The sequence below is a fragment of the Populus alba genome, chromosome 12 (assembly GCF_005239225.2).
Source record: "Populus alba chromosome 12, ASM523922v2, whole genome shotgun sequence".
In the NCBI taxonomy this organism is placed as follows: domain Eukaryota; kingdom Viridiplantae; phylum Streptophyta; class Magnoliopsida; order Malpighiales; family Salicaceae; genus Populus; species Populus alba.
Window position 1 is genome coordinate 8,738,313 of NC_133295.1, and position 17,546 is coordinate 8,755,858.

The following is a 17,546-nucleotide window of genomic DNA, read 5'->3' on the forward strand; positions in this document are numbered from 1 at the left end:
AGATGCGGCCAATGCTAGTACTTGGCTAAGTGCAATAGTATTGGTTCATTTCTGTAACTCTCCTTCGTCATCGCTCATCAGTAGAAGGAAAATTTTGCATGTGGATGGCAGTGAAACGTCGAGGACACGCGACAGTGTGAATAAGCAAACAGCAAGCGATGCGTGCCCTGCCCTGCTTGTCCATACTTGGATGGATCATCACAAACTTCCAATTCTTTTTACTTAAGGGCCACGAGCGAATGCAATGTTGCAAGAAGCTTCTCCTGCAAGGTTACGATGCACCAAAGCACTATTGCTGCTGACACAGAGACTGATCGTGCAACTTCTGACAGGCTACCTGGTAATCTCCTTGTGCAAAATCTACACCCGTCCATGGTTCTCTCTTTATAATCTTAAAAGTGCACTTAAACCAAGTCATTTTGACACTGAAAATTATCAACAGAAATTAAGTTATTATGATATTGTAAATTGTCAATCAAAAACTAAGTCATTTTGACACGTCAATGAAAAACTAAATCATTTTAACACTGAAAATCATTAACGAAAACTAAATTATTCTGACATTTCTTTTCTCTAAATTCACGCATATGGTCAATACCAAGTTTTTCTTCTAAAGACCATACTTCAACCTAGTTTTGGACATAAACCACAACTAAATTCACTTTCAAGGTTTATGAAGCAAGGAAAACATGTAATGTTTCTATTACATGACAATATCACACATTCAATGTTCATTTCATCAATTTTTCACTAAATCATTCCAAGTGTTAGAATCTTTAATCAACAACAAATTCCAAGTAAAGATTAGAGCTTGATTAGTCTTAGTTGGTTTAGTCCACCCATCCCCGCACACTTTTGGTGTTTTAATTGTAACTAAAGTTTCAGAACTCTTTTTCGAGCATTGTTAGTCTCTATGGATAGATAATACATAGGGCTACATCTTTCATGAGGACACAACACTTAATTTTTCTATCTACATGTCTAAACTCACTCATTGCATAGCATTAGAAATTTATCGAGTACTATGTTAGTTTGGACCCTTACTTAGTGTTCTTCTTATATATAGAGTTATACAACTAAAAATAAGTCGAAACTAGTTTCATTTGAAAGATAACATACATACCTACAATTTTTATACAAACACTAGCTCCAGGTTACATCATTCTAAGGCTTAAAATTAACATTTACAGTAGCACTCAAAATTTATCCAGTACCATGTTAGTCTGGACCTTTACTCAGTGTTTTTCTTATATTGAGAGTTATACAACTCCAAATAAGTCGAGACTGGTTTCATGTAAAAGATAACATTCATACCTACAACCTTTATAAAAACACCAACTTTAAATTAAATTTTTGCAATTTGTAATTTCAACTAGAAGTTGGCTAGTAAGACTGTCAGAATTTTAATTACATGAGAAATAAATTTGACAAGCACACCAAGTGTTTTCATGCATCACAACATCCATTATCATTACTCTATTTTCAAAGAAACCCTCATTTCCTATATATTTAAAAAAACACCCTAGAATCACAACATATATATATATATATATATATATTACAAGGTCCTCTCTAAATATCGTTCCCAAGGTTGTGGCCTAACCTTTGTCAAGAATCATATACTTCAAGTTCTCAATTGAAATATCTCAATTCAACAACACCTAAAAGTTCTACTTTCAAACTATTTCATGTCATTCTAATGATGTTCATCATGTAAGGTTTTTTCATAATTCTTCTCTTAGGCCGAAGCATTGCTGCCTTTTACTTTCCTAAGTAGTACATGCAATTTAACATATTTTATCACAAGTATATCCATAATAACATTTCTCAATACATATCCATCTACTTGGTTCACAATCATACATATTCATTCATCACACAAACAAAATCAAAGCATTAATATGGTGTAATTTTCGTTTCAGCTCTAACAAGCTTCTAAGGTTTAATGACAACATTCCAACATATTAATTTCAAGCTTGGATATAAAATGACTATAAAATAATCAAAAGAAAAATAGGTGAACTAAAAAGTACTTTTCCATATGAATTCAAGATTAGTCACATAGTTTTCGTTTGTTTTTCAGTTTGGTTCCTTTTCTTTTAATTGTGTCCTTTTACTTAAAATTGAAATTATATCTTATTAAATTAGTCTCCAATCAAGTTTCTAAATATGATAAAAACCTTTAAATTTGTAGAACAACAAAGATGGGAAGATAATTAACTCATAAATCACCAAAAACAACTTATAAAAGGATATAATTGAAAAACAATTGATGACTAAAATGAAAAAAGAAGAAGAAGAAGAAGAAAAAGAAATATTGTAATTCATGTGAAATATGAGGGGAAACACAATTAAACAACGCTATGGTAAAACTAGAAACTCTTTTAATTTTTTTTTTTGTAATTTGTAATTGTGATGCAATATGGTTATGATATATGATTCAAATCAAAATTTTTATTATATCTTTACTATTGTTAAAACTGAATTATGTCATCATGTTATTATTATTGCCAATAGTATTTCCTTTCATTGTTCAACTAAAGATAATGATAACCTTATTTAAACCAAGTCGATGAAATTAATCTATGAGAGTAGTGATGGGTCATGGTTTCTCAAATCAATCCCATTTAAGAGACAACGTATGAAAGTCATAACCTAAGATGGGACTACGTTTTTCTCGGCACACAATTCTAAATTAGGGAGGGGGATGACTATGCCAACCCACCATTAGGGGTGGATGTGACCGCGCCCAGCCTCGCGTTGGGTCTAGACACGTCTATGCCAACCCATTGTTAAGGGTGGACGCGTCCACGCCTAACCCCGTGGTGGACTTGGATGTGACCATTAACAACCCTACGTTGGGTCTAGACGTGATCACGCCCGACCCCGTGTTGGGCCTAGACACGACAGTCCCTAATCAGTTTTTAGTGCAGTCATAAGTTATACTCATTTTCTCCTGGGTTCTGAGCATAAATTAGGCCCAACATCCCTCAGATTAGGTGCATAACCGATGGGTCACTCTACATTGAGCCCCCTATACTCTAGGTATGGGTTAGTAATTATGATACCCATCACATCCTATTAAATACGGATAAGCAGCCCATGCTTATATTAATTAGATGTGATGGTACAAGCTATAGAATAATATTATTTTACTGTTACAAGATTACATCTCTATTCCTCCTAAGTTGTACGAAGCAGGTCAAGCTAGATAATATAAAAAAGAAGAGGAATAGACAACAAGGGGTTTGAAACCTTATACTTTGAGACAAAAACACATTCTTTACTTCTTCTTCCTTAATTCTATATCTTCTTCCTTCTCCTCTTCTCTATCTTCATAAAAGCTCATTAATACTTCTATTAATATCTTTTGTTACATAAAAAATACCTACGACTGACTTGATCTTCGGATGGTCCCCCATCAACACCCCCATGAGACTTTGTGCAGCCATTGCAGTTTGAAGTGAAGCTCATAGAACATACTGTGAATGATGTGCAAGGATCTCTAGGAAACAAGAATACTCCTAGTGATTTTTGTAGCCTCATCAAGTAGAATATATAAAATATCAAGTTTTAAATTGACCAACAATGGTGCAATATATCATCCATTATGAACAATAAAAGAGTATTATTTTCACAATTCTTTAGCCTCATTCTACGATTCAATGCAAAATATCATCCATTTGAGTATTGATCAATATGATCTATTTAAGTATTGATCATCTCCATAAGTTGTTCATGATGATTTTCTATTTGATATGCTTTCTAATATTATTGTTGGCATTGTAGTACAAGGCGATTAAACTTGTTTTTGGATTGATCATAATTTTAAAAGTTATTTAGTTTCTATTGCTTGAACCATGCTTTCATCTTAAATTGTGGGTAAAGGTTTGGGAAAAACTATAGATTATAGTTTTTTTTTAATTTTTTTTCAAATTATAATCACAAAAACTACCAAAATACTAAACACACTAAACTTAGTTACTAATTTGATTTTTTTTTTTGTATACGAATATTGTCAAATAAAAAAATATTTTGATATTGAATTTTATCAATTAAAGAAAAGTGAAAAAGATTTATTCCAATTGAAAAAAATGTGCAATACATAAAATAGGTAGCACTAGATGTACTTCCACACCACACCATGAGGCTCTTTTCCCACCCATAAAAAAATATGTTTAGGTGCCTCAAGTACATTTTAAAGAAAGAAAAAAAAATTACAACTCGGTTTGTGGACCTAACTAGGTCAAATAAACTAACTTTATTTTAATTAGATGAAAATGAATGAGCAGCAATAGCAAACAAACCAAAAACTTTCTTGAAAAAAATTGATCAAGATAATTTGGAAAAAAAACCACAAAGTCTATTTTATTAAAGAAAAAAAACCAATATTGAACAATGAAATCGAAAAAAAAAAGTATAAAAATGAATGTCAATCGCGTTAATAGTTCAAAATCATGACCTTAGTCATTAGACTGAAAGCATCATAACCTTTAAGTCTAATCCTCAATTGATTAAATGTTAAAAGATAAAATTGAAAAAAAAATTATACAAAAGGATACAAAACAAAAAAATAGCAATTAAAAGAATAAGGGTAAAAATTGAAATAAAAAATAAATTAGATGACTAAATTGAAAAGAAAATTCACTTTAATAAAAAGAAAAAAAAGACTGAGGACCAAATCAGAAATAAAAAATAATATATCATGAATTTAGATTGAAGGATAACATTGAAAACAAATAAAAATCGTACAAAGGGCTCAAGAAAAAAAAATAGAAATCAAAAGAATAATAATAAAATTGAAACAAATAATAATATATCACAAATTGATATTAAAAGATAAAATTGAAAAAAAAAAAAAAAACTTTTATAAAAAGGTTGAGATTCTTGAGAACAAAAATTAAAAACCAAAAGATTAAAGATCAAAGTTAAAATATCAATATCTAAGTGGACAACTTTGAAATTGTGAAAGCCCAATGTGTTTTTCGAGGGAATGACAGATAACAAAGAGAAAAAGAAAAGTCCCACCAAGAATAATTCATCCCACAACTACTATCCCGCCTTGTCTCAATAGGAAGAAGATGTCGTGACAAATTTAACAACATGGTGGAATAATGTTTTTAACAACCATGAAACAATGGAGGTTCACCATAAACACTTCCTACATGTTGGCACATTATCAACTTTATTAATGTTATTAATATTTTATGTTCATTAAATGATTAAATTACTCTCAACCAATTAAAAAATAACAATTTTTTTTTTGATGAAAAGACAAAAAAGCTCTTGGATGTAATAATTAAAAGTTTTGATTTTAATGACAGTTGAGTCGTTTTATTGTATAAATAAGTGAAAAGACTAAGAAGCACTTGTATAATATAATTAACATTTTTGCTTTTAAAAGAATAACAATTTAATTGTGCATCTAAAAATAAAAAAAATTATAAAACCCTTTATCATTTTAATAATAACTAATTAACCATGTAAGAAGATAAAAATACTTTTAATATCAAGACCATTATTGTTTTTAAGAAAGAAATGGTTATTATAGTGTAGTGATAAATAGTAAGCTGAGTCTATATGTATATTAAATTTACTTTCCGTTTTAGCCTTTTTATCATTCCAACAAAATATTAAAAATAAATTATCGATTATATTATATATCTAGTTTTGTGCAATATAAAAAAAAAAAAATAGACAACCAAAAAAACATATGCAAGGCCACAGACTTTTGGCTAATTCTATTAATTTAATTTTTTTTTTTTGTTAAATAAAGGTACATTTTAAATACAAAATAAAAAGCAAAGGACATCGGGAAATTCCCCATGAAACATGAAAGTCCGACTCGCTCTACTGTTCCCTCCTTCCTCTTCTTCCCTAACAAATATAAAAGAAAAAAAAAAAAAACCTAACCAAACTTCTTTTCTTTTGAGAATTTTACAATGCTAAAATCCCCACTTTTTCTTTCTATCAATTGCACTGCTATTGCATCCCCTGCGAAACCCACTTCAACAACCTCATACCCTTTTGTTCTTCTTTCGTTTCATTAGCTTATATGAAATCATCAAATTCCAACCTTTTTATTTCATTTCTAAACTCAATTTTGTTCATTACCCATTTCGATTTTGATCCTCTTCTTCCTGTATTATTCATCAAGTTTGCATTTTGTTGTACAAATTGAGAGAATTTTAGCACTCCTCTCTTGTGTAAATTCTGGGTTTTTTTTTATGATGAATCTGAATAGTATTTGTTTGTTGTAGATTACTTTCATTTTTGGTTTCAATTTGGTTAGAATTGGTAATGGAGAACAGTGGAGAAGCAGTGGATGATCAGGGATCAGGATGGTTTCAAGTGAAAAAGGTGTTGTTTTTGTCATTCGTTAAGTATTCCCATTGTTTAGTTGATAAGGAAGCTAAAAAAGAATAAAGAAAAAAGAATATTATGTTTTATGGATGCCTCTTTTCTATTAAGCTTCAGCTGTTTGGATATTTCAGCATATATTTCTACCCACGCCATTGATCATGTATTTAGCTTTGCTAAGTGAGATTCATACATGTATTATTAGTTTCTAAACAAAATCTGAAGCTTGAATAATAGAAACAAATAGAATATGCCATCTGCTATATATATATATATATAATGTGCTTACTTGTGATCATCTCTTCAATTTGGTCAATGTGATAAGTTATGTGCTTCAAGGAATCTGTATACTCTATCAAGTGCTTGGGTTTATCAGACCTCAAATTGATCTCTTTTACTTTAGGGGTTCTCATTCCAGAGCGGCTGCATTTATGCTCTTGTTGAGTTTGTGAGCCTTGGGTATTTTATGTTTGTGCATTGAACCAGTACATTGCTCCCATCTTTATTCCTTTTTCTTCCAAGTTATCACATCTTTCTTTTATTTCATCGGAAACTGTTGTTTGAGATTGTTCCTTCTTTAACAAAGTTAATTAGGTTAGGTTGTTTTATAATGTTTCTAAATGGTTCACTTTCCTTAGGTGATAGCATGATGTAGCCTTCTTGTTGACTTTTCTAAGCAGCAGGCAGTTTGTTTATTTGCCCTTGATGTGCTCTAAGGTTTTGGTTTTCTGTACTTTTTCTCCAGAAGCATAGAAGCAGCTCAAAGTTTTCATTGCATAGCTCGGCTGCAGGATTTTCTGGAAAGAATGGTTCCAGTTGTCATATTACCCAACCATCATCAAGTGAAAAAAACAGGAATTTGTGTGGGAAGCATGTATCCCATCATTCAAAGGGAGGGCCAAATAGCTCCATAAATGGTTGTGGCAACTCTGCTAACTCTTCTTCTGTGTCAAACCAAGATGAAAACAGGGTGTTCCTGCCCCATAAATTATTGGTTACACAACATGGGGAAGATGGTGGATGTTCCCAGTTGTCGCCAGTGTCAATCACCAATTCTAATGCCAAAGTTGGTGACACCCAGAAAATGTTATTGAAGGACAAGCCTGATGTTCCAAAGATCAAGTGGGGAGATCTAGAGGATGATTTATTGATTCTGCATGGTGAAAATAATTCTCAAATGGTTAAAAAGTTTGTTGGTGAAGGAAATAATAATTTGGTGGATAGGATGCCAGAGAATAACTGTCATTTTGTTTCACATGTTTCTTCTTCTAGCAACCTTCAAGAAAACAGATTGGTGGCCTCATCAGTAAATGTAGATATTTCTCCTGATCAAATGTTTCCATTCACTAATAAAGAAGATTTACATGAAAAAAACAGTAAAGATGTTAGTGAAACTTCATCTCAAGACGTAGAGGTACCAAGTACAGATGGCAGAATGGTTGTTCCAAATTATCCACAAAATTGCAAGGAAAAAATCACTGAAAATTCTAAAACAACAGAAGATGATTTTTCTTGTTCTACCCTTCCATCTGGTGGAGACAGTGTGCGAGAGATGAAACTTAATGTTCCTGCTGGTCTGTCTGAGTTGCACGAGCTAAAGATTTCTGAATTAACAGTTATGAGTACGAATTCAACAATTATTCCATTGGATAGTGAGTTGCTTCTTACTGGAAGCGCTGCACCTGAAATTTCTGAATTACCAGTGGGAAATGGGAATTCAGGCACAGTGATGATTCCCCTGGACAGTGAGTTGCTTCCACCTGAAAAGACTAATCTTGAAATTTCTACTGAAGCTGTTACAAATAGCCACTCCACCACTGCAGTTATCGCCAATGATAATGAGTCACTTGCATCTGAGAAGTATGTACCTGAAATATCAGGAGAAGTTGCTGTTACTGCATCTGTTGATGATCCTCAGGGACCACCTGATGTGGCACTGCACAATGAGTTATTTAAAGTCCACAGAACTGGCTTCCTTGGAGAATGTGACACGGGTGAAAGCAAAGAAAGATTTAGGGAACGACTATGGTGCTTTCTGTTTGAGAATCTCAACAGGGCTGTGGATGAACTCTATCTTCTTTGCGAGCTAGAATGTGATGTAGGACAGATGAAAGAGGCCATTCTTGTTCTTGAAGAAGCTGCATCTGATTTTAAAGAACTGACTAAACGAGTACAGGAGTTTGAGAATGTGAAAAGGTCCTCTCCTCAATCGATTGATGTAAAATGCTTGAAGTGTGAGCATCACAGGCCACATGCTATGTCATGGGAGGTAAATGCTTTCCTATTTGTCATATGGAAATGCCATATTGATTGACGTGAAATTACTGTCACCAAACCATCAAAATTAATGTTAATCATTTACCTGAAAAGAAAAAAAATTGTTTGATCCAAAAAGATAAATAGTATATAAACCAAAAGAAATGATTCAAAATAGAACTGATCTTCTAATTTCATCTCATTGTAATTCAAAGTTTCTTCCAAGGAAGTTGTCAAGTTACAAACTCAGTTCTTATTATCAGTATTTTGTTGATTTAATTGGAGTATTAATTTTTCTTTCCTAAGATAAAAGTTTCTAGAAATTCTTTGATGCGGGACAACTTGGTGAAGCAGAACAGCTTAAAGGGCTGTTTTGGATCTGACTTTTAGAGGCTGTTTATGGCTGTAGACATTGATGTGAACAGTAATTTTAGGAGATTTTAGGCTGAATTGTTTCTGGGTAATTGTTGTAGGGTTGATTAGGTATGTGTGGGAGGTTGTTTAGGGATTATTGATGAGTGTCTTATGGTAGATTGATAGGGTTTGTATATTGTATAAATTATGATAGTCACACTAATAAGGTTTCTAGGAGTCACGCCTAGAGGATAAGGAAACCTAAGCTTCACCCCTAGGGTTCTCAGAAGTCACACGTAAGGGAGATTACATCGCACAATCAAAAGCAAATTGCTGGAATTTTATTCATAAATTGCAATGAAAATATTGAAAGACTACATGCTTATTTGTAGAGCTGTAGCAGTCCAAACCCAACAAGAACTTAGATACCCTCAACTTCTGACCTAAGTATTCCTATTTAGAATAAAAAACCTAAAATAAAATACTAATTGAAAATATAACCTAGACCTTGGCTAATTTTCAAGCAAAAAGACATGAACATATTGAGTTTCTTCCCTATGATGATTTTGTTTTTTTTAAAAAGAATCGAGTATTATATTTGGAATATTGTTTTCGTTTCATGAGTGTTTTGGGGTTTTAATAATACCTTGTTTCAATTGAGAAGAAGTTTATTATGGATTTTATTTGTGTATTTGTCTGCATATGCACCCAAATGTAGATTCTCTATGTGCATCAGTCAGAAAATTTATTTTCTAGGTACCATCAGGGTCCTTTTGCTTGCCTGCCTTTTAACTTGGATTTTTGGAAGGCAAGAAAAATGGAATACAACTTTTAAAACCGAAACATGATGTCTTTGTTGTTTGTTTCCTTGGAGAAGGGAGTAAAATAACAAATTGAAATTAGCTAGTGATATAGGTTGAATGTTGGCTTTTGTTTTTACATTATTGGACATAACAATTAACAGAAAATTATTTGGTTTCCACTTGCAATCATTCACCTTGAGAAGGATAATGGACAATCAATGAAACGATGCAACTCCTTATTGCCCATTATTTCTTTTCTAAATTGGTGTTTGAAATTAACTCTGTATGGTGTCCAGGCTAGCTTGTTTTGTTTATGAGCCACCAAATGACATTTCTTCAAGTGAAGCAAAATTCTTGATTGTTGAATACATGACTGTGGCATGTGCATTGGCCATCTTGTTGCAATAAAACCTTCACTTTAATCTGATTTTGTGCGGGGATGGTCTGTAACAGATGGGAATTCCTTTTATATCATCTAATCACTTATATTTAGGAATTTGTGTGCCATGAACCTTGTTTGTGCTTTTTGGGTACTTTCAAGTAGGTGATTCGATGTGATAGTGATTATTATGTATCTGCTTGTATGTAGATGATAATTGTTCATTATCCTAAAATCATCCTATTTTTGTATGAACCTTTTCTTTTCTTTATGGTTTTGGCATGATTACAGAATGCATTGTGATATCGTGTGCACATCCTCTGACCAACTTGTTACAAACCATCTTCAGCTTAATTAGACTTTGTGTAGGGATACTTGCATAAATTATAATAATTCCCAGAGCTATTGTGAAATTACAGGACCAAAAGCATGGCAATTTGACTGAAAACATTAAGAAGTATCACACAATTTCCCTCTATGTTTGAACTTACTTATCGTTTAAACATTAGCTATTTTGGTTACTTTAATACTATAATTTCAATATTAGTTAATAATTTTGACTGTGTATTTTCCAGTGATTTTTTTTAATTAAATAATTTATCTATATTCAATGTATTTAAAGAAAAAACCATTAATTTCCTATTCTTATATATCGACCTAATGAATTATTTAATTTCTTAAACTCATTTGAAAGCAATCACTAGAACAATGGATCATTTGGGTTTTCCCCTTAAAAACTAAAATTTTGGTGAAGTAACATTGAAATAATATCAATGTATTTAAAATAACTGGTGTATGGACAAAAACTGAATTCTAACTTAGTAAGGGCATTTTTGCTGTAAATTTGGCATTTTGGTTATAAAGGGTTTTTCTGTAAAACTATTGATCTTTTAGTTGGTGTTTGTAATTTCATGATATCTCAGGGGGTTATCTGTAATTTCACAATATCTCAGGGGGGGTATTTTAATTTACTCTTGATAATAAATTGAAATTCTTTTGATCATCAGGTTACTTATGTTTGGGAATTGTGCATCCATTTACTCTTTTTTTTTTGGTTTTGGGGTGCTTGGAAGTTGTTGATTCTAGGGATATTTTTTTTCTAACATGGAACTTTTAAAGTGAATGATTATGTTTTCTTCTTAAATTATTATTATTATTATTATTATTATTATATTTGAAAATGGTTAGTAATTTCATTCTCATTGCAGGTTCGCAGAATGACAACTTCATCTCAGAGAGCTGAGATATTATCTTCATCTTTGGAGGCTTTTAAGAAAATTCAACAAGAAAGAGCTAACATGCTTGCAGCTAATAATGCAAAAATTATGGGGCTTGAATGCTCCAATAGCCATGATGTATCTGTTGATCATCTCAATAAGTCTGCTGGGAAAAGTGATGTAATTCTCAGTGCCAAAGATTCAGTGATGAAGTCAAGGAAACAGAGTGGAGGTTCATATTCCACTCAAGGAAACCTGAATGATAAGAAGCAGAACATTGACTTGGGCAGGTTCAATAAAGTAAACTTTGTAAAAAATGTTAATGACGCTCCACGCAATGTATCTTCTTCCAGTGCCAATTCATCCATGCTACTTTTCAGGGATAACTCTCCCTCTGGTTTTGTGAAGGGCAAACAAGAAACTGAGGCAGACATGCTGCTTCATAAGAAAGATAAAACATTTTCAGAAACTGCCATTGAGAAAAACCTTAAATCTGCAGAAAATACCACCAAGAAGCAGATTCCTCTTTCTGAGAAAGACAAGGAAAGGAGAAATTCAAGTTCAAGGAAATCAATGGATGCATGGAAAGAGAGGAGGAATTGGGAGGACATTCTCTCATCTCCTTTCTGTGTCTCTTCTCGCTTATCAAATTCACCAGGCATTAGCAGAAAAAGTGCTGAGCGCGCGCGCATTTTGCATGCTAAACTAATGTCTCCTGATAAGAAGAAGAAAACTGCTTTTGATCTGAAAAGGGAAGCAGAAGAAAAACATGCACGGGCTATGAGGATCAGAAGTGAGCTGGAGAATGAAAGGGTTCAAAAGCTTCAGCGCACCTCAGAAAAACTAAATCGTGTAAATGAATGGCAGGCTGTGCGCACTATGAAGTTACGAGAAGGAATGTATGCTCGCCACCAGCGTGGTGAATCTCGACATGAAGCTTTTCTAGCTCAAGTTGTGAGGAGAGCTGGTGATGAAAGCAGTAAGGTTAATGAGGTTCGTTTCATTACTTCCTTGAATGAAGAAAACAAGAAGCTTATGTTGCGTCAGAAACTTCACGATTCAGAGTTGAGGAGAGCTGAAAAGCTTCAAGTGATAAAAACTAAACAAAAAGAGGATATGGCTAGAGAGGAGGCTGTTTTAGAACGCAGAAAACTTATTGAAGCTGAGAAGTTACAGCGTCTTGCTGAAACACAGCGAAAAAAGGAAGAGGCACAAGTTAGAAGGGAAGAGGAACGCAAAGCATCAAATGCAGCACGTGAAGCAAGGGCAATCATACAGCTTCGGAGGAGGGAGGAAAGAGCGAAAGCACAGCAAGAGGAAGCTGAGCTGTTGGCACAGAAATTAGCTGAGAGACTTAGTGAAAGTGAACAGCGTCGCAAATTTTACCTGGAGCAAATACGGGAGAGAGCTTCTATGGATTTCAGGGATCAATCTTCACCTTTAATGCGCCGATCAATGTATAAGGAGGGTCAAGGTCGAACAACACCAACCAATAGCAGTGAAGATTATCAAGTAAACAATGTTGCAGGGGAAGGAAGTTCTACTCTTGCTGCAGGAAAAGCATTGTTACAACATTCAATGAAACGGCGGATTAAAAAGATTCGGCAAAGACTTATGGCTCTCAGATATGAGTTCACCGAGCCTCTAGCTAGTTCTGAGAATACTAGCATTGGGTATAGAATGGCTGTAGGAACTGCCAGAGCAAAATTTGGGAGGTGGCTTCAAGAACTTCAAAGACTTCGGCAGGCAAGAAAAAAAGGTGCCGCAAGTATTGGTCTAATAACTGCTGAAATGATCAAGGTACTCATTTCCACTGTAGAGCAAGATGGTATTATGACATTTCAAACTTTGATCATTTATACTGCTGTACCATTGTGCTTGTATTTGCTAAAGGTGGTGGAAGTTACTGTACAGTAGGACATCAATTAAAAGTTGCTATCCTGATCAATTCCTACTGTAACATTTGTTTTGGTGGACGTTGTTTAATGGCTGTTTCTTTTTTCCCTTTTCTGTTAGTGGGAAGTTTTGAGGGAATTTTTTCTGTTGAATTCTAATTTATTGCATATAATTTTTTATCAATCAGTTTGTGGAGGGTAAGGATCCTGAGCTGCAAGCTTCTCGACAAGCTGGTCTGCTTGATTTCATTGCTGCTGCTCTGCCTGCCTCTCATACATCAAATCCTGAAACTTGCCAGGTCACCATACACCTCCTGAAACTTTTGAGGGTGGTACTCTCAGCAACTGCAAACAGGAGTTACTTTCTGTCACAGAATCTCTTACCCCCAATCATCCCCATGCTGTCTGCGGCCCTTGAGAATTATATAAAGATTGCTGCATCTTTAAATGTCCCTGGGAGCACCAACTTGCAATCAAGCAAAACATCAGTTGAAAATTTTGAATCAATCTCTGAAGTTCTCGATAACTTCTTGTGGACTGTTGGGACAGTTATTGGTCATGCAAGTTCCGATGAACAACAAGTCCAAATGCAAGATGGCTTGCTAGAGCTATTGATTGCATACCAAGTTATTCATCGACTGCGGGATCTTTTTGCACTTTATGATAGGCCACAGGTGGAAGGATCACCATTTCCTTCTTCTATTCTCTTGAGTATCCATCTGTTGGTGGCTCTAACATACAGACCTGGAACCAATAGTTCCATTAATTGGGAATCTTCTCCAGTCAAGACAGTGCTGAGATTTGAAAATCAAGAGGCCAAGCCTGTAGAAAATGCTGATTGTCAGTATTCCTCAGCAGTTATGACTTCTGAAGATTATAGACCTCCACTATTTGTACTAAATTGTAGCACAGTTGTATCACCTCTAAATGTGTCAGATGATATACAGATAGATGAGTCCTGTAATATAAATGAAATTAAGGAGTCAGTATCCCTTAGCAAAGATGGTGAGCAGAAGCCACATAGTTCTGTTGAGTTGAAAATCGCCAACACAAACACAAGAGATGGTCAAGATGAAGCTCAGAAAAATCTGATTGAGGAGAAGGATGCGAAACAGTTTGTCAGTGATTGTGCAGAGCACAAGAATAATGTCATGTTGAACCTGAAGGAACCGGTAGCTTTTCTCCTTTCTGCCATATCTGAAACTGGACTAGTCAGTCTTCCTTCTCTATTGACAGCTGTGCTTCTTCAGGCAAACAACAGATTAACCTCGGAACAGGTAACTTGCTGTCAGCTACAAAAATATTTTTATGGTATATCCCCTCAGTTTTGCAGCGATTAATTGACTGCTCTGAGAATGTTAGTGTTTCTGTTCTCACGTTCATGTCTGTGACCAGAGCATTTTATATGGCATATCCCCTTAGTTTTCTGTTGTCTAAAATGCCCTATAAGCTTTGGCCGGATGCATTCTAGCCAAGTGTCATGGAGTTGATTCTTCATACCTTAGCATCAATATAGATATTTACCTCTTTATCTTTATGATTTGTTATTGATGAACGCTGAGCATATTTCCAGAAGAGTTCCATCATTTGTTTGTGGATTAGTAAGAATCTCTAAGAAAAAACAATATGAGAACGCTTTTGGAATCAAGAGGCTTTAAGTATAGAATCTGATTACAATGGAATGAGACTTTCCTTGTAAAAGCAGATTTGAGAAGTGATTTTTAAGTATTTCCCTTAAGGCCTTAAGCCTTCAAAAAGAAGGGCTGTATATGACCAGAACTAGTTCTGTTTTGGAACTTGTTTATTGACTGGAACTTATGCATGTCAAGTTTCTTACACTAGATCATTGCTATGGTTCTCTACTAAAGAGAGATCCTGTGCAGCAGGGAATTTGGAGTCAATTCTATCCTTCAGCATTTTTCATGAAGTATTTGCTTACCTCCACCTTCATACTAGCAACCTGGCAATGGCCCCTGCATCTGGTGGTTTATACTACCAGAATTCTTTTTTCTAATTAGTGTTCTGTTAAGGCTGATCTTGTAATAACGCTCACTGATTAAGCATTGTACAAATTACATATGTTCCATCGAACAAATGTTTTGATATTCTTCTTTCTGTTTCAGGGCTCATATATCCTTCCATCTAATTTTGAAGAGGTGGCAACTGGGGTGCTGAAGGTTTTGAATAATTTGGCCCTTTTAGATATTGTATTCATGCAGAGAATGCTGGTAAGTTAGTTTCATTTTTCAACTGACAGATTAGATAGATGAATGGTGACTTCTCAAAGAAGCATTGATTCTTTAAATATCTAGACCAATCTGCAAGTGCATCTTTTTTGTTTTCTTTTTCATGGGATCGGAGGAAAATTGCTCGTGCCTATGGGTGTCATGGAATTATGTTTCCATGAATCGCAGCTTTAACTGTGTTTTAATGAATTTCATGTCTTGCCAGTTTTTCCTTCATAAATCCTTTTTGTTTTCCCCTTCTTTATTAATGTCCTTTGATCTACATATTTTTTTTCACACATGGCATCTTAATTACTTGACACTATGGGCAGGAGGTAGTTTGTCCCTTTTTTCCCACTAATCTAAAGTAGCACTATTTTCCGTTAATTCTTCACAGGCTAGGCCAGACCTGAAAATGGAATTTTTTCATTTGATGAGTTTTCTTCTTTCTCATTGCACCAGCAAATGGAAAGTAGCTAATGACCAGGTAATTTTTTTGCATGTCATTGTTTTTAATTCAGGAACATATACAGAAGATCTCCATGTTAGCTCGCAGCAATTTAAAATACAAGAGGGATGCAAAACCTGCTTAGTTTATAAACAAGAATCTGTCTGGAAAGCATGATGGTGTCTGTATGAACGACCAGCTTGGATATAAATATGAATCAGTGGTCGAGTGAAAGAATCCGAGAACATAAAAAATGGAATGTGTATTGTAGAATGAGAAGTGATCAATAATTGGTATTTAAACATAACATATTCTGAAGCAAATATTGTGAGATGAGCTGGGAGGGTGGATGTGTTGGGATAAAAAAGCATCAATCTCTAAATTTTTTCTGATTATTGTATGAATGTAGATGAATATAATCGGTATTTGGGTACATTTTACAGTAAGCTAAATGCTTCTCTGCATTTTGTGCAATTTGTCCTAGGTTGGGTTTCTTCTGCTTGAATGCCTTTCGCTTCTTGGTTATTTTGCCTTGTTCCACTCTGAGAATCAAGCTGTTCTTCGATGGGGAAAAAGTCCCACCATACTTCACAAGGTCAGTGAAACTAATGAATATCTTGTTTTCTGTCATGTTATTTTGTGGATAAAATCTAATTGGCTAGCTGGAAGAAGACAGATATGCGATCTGCCATTTGTGTTCTTCAGTGACACTGAGCTGATACCAGTTTTGGCCGGCGCACTAGTTGCTGCCTGCTATGGGTGTGAACAGAACAAATGTGTGGTTCAGCAAGAATTGAGCATGGATATGCTAGTTTCGTTGTTACGATCTTGTAGAAATGTTTCGCCAGCAATGCGATCCAATCCAATTGTAGAAAATCTGCCAACAGAAGATGCAAATGAAAGTAATCAGCAGATTTCTGAACTTAAAAAATCATCTCAAGGGGACATTCTTCAAAGATCCAACCGGTACAATTCTAGAAGCATGCGGGTTTCGATGGGGAAAGCTGGTACTTTTGGAAACAGCATCAGAGGTGGCAAGATGAGAAGCCAGAGAGATGGCAAAACAACAAAAACTAGTGAAGAAATGGCTTTGAAACACAATCCAGTAGCTCCTCAAACTTCCATGATGCTGCATTGTAGATTCCCTAGCAGCTTCATGGACAGGGCAGAGCAATTTTTTACAGCAGGGATGACCAACGTGGCAGATGAAGTTTGATGAAACTATGGTAGCACTCTTGGTACTGGCATTTGTCATTGTCTTTGAAGCACCCGGTGATAAGTTTTGAAGCGAAAACATACTTTTGTATCAGAAAATGTGGCTGGCAGAGCGGTCAGAAACAAAAAAAAAAAAAAACCACGATCAGCTGACCTGTGTCTTCGGCATGGGTTGTCATCAAATGAATAGTATCTATATCTGTTTCTAACAGAAGGCCGAGGCATGACAAAAAGCCAGATATATTTATTGATGTGTAAAATCACACTTTTTTCTTTTTTTTATATATATAGTAGTTTCATCATAGAAGCTGCATGCCAAGTTTCGTGAGATGTATGAATCATAATAATTGATCTGCAATATCACTGGCACACGGAACGTGTTGTTGTATCATTA

General features: G+C 34.5%; 1 protein-coding gene across 3 annotated transcripts; it reads left to right on the forward strand.

Moving 5' to 3' along the window:
* The first annotated feature begins 5,808 nt into the window (after positions 1-5,808).
* On the forward strand, positions 5,809-17,546 carry LOC118029017 (uncharacterized). Of its 3 annotated transcripts, none has more exons than XM_035032781.2 (8): positions 5,810-6,360; positions 7,106-8,629; positions 11,361-13,169; positions 13,453-14,541; positions 15,388-15,492; positions 15,887-15,976; positions 16,422-16,532; positions 16,610-16,785. In XM_035032781.2, the coding sequence occupies exons 1-8, from the start codon at positions 6,301-6,303 to the stop codon at positions 16,643-16,645; spliced, it is 4,824 nt and encodes a 1,607-aa protein (XP_034888672.1). In that variant the 5' UTR covers positions 5,810-6,300; the 3' UTR covers positions 16,646-16,785. The 3 variants fall into 3 exon arrangements, with proteins under 3 accessions (XP_034888674.1, XP_034888672.1, XP_034888671.1); XM_035032780.2 differs by having other exon boundaries at positions 5,811-6,360; positions 16,614-17,546; XM_035032783.2 differs by lacking the exons at positions 15,887-15,976; positions 16,422-16,532; positions 16,610-16,785 and adding an exon at positions 16,011-16,373 and having other exon boundaries at positions 5,809-6,360.

Bases quoted from the DNA above. Each gene is read 5' to 3' on its own strand.
- LOC118029017 (XM_035032780.2), top strand. From the start codon at position 6,301: ATGGAGAACAGTGGAGAAGCAGTGGATGATCAGGGATCAGGATGGTTT. The intron at 6,361-7,105 runs GTGTTGTTTTTG...CTTTTTCTCCAG, and splicing joins GATGGTTTCAAGTGAAAAAG to AAGCATAGAAGCAGCTCAAA. The intron at 14,542-15,387 runs GTAACTTGCTGT...TTTCTGTTTCAG, and splicing joins ACAGATTAACCTCGGAACAG to GGCTCATATATCCTTCCATC.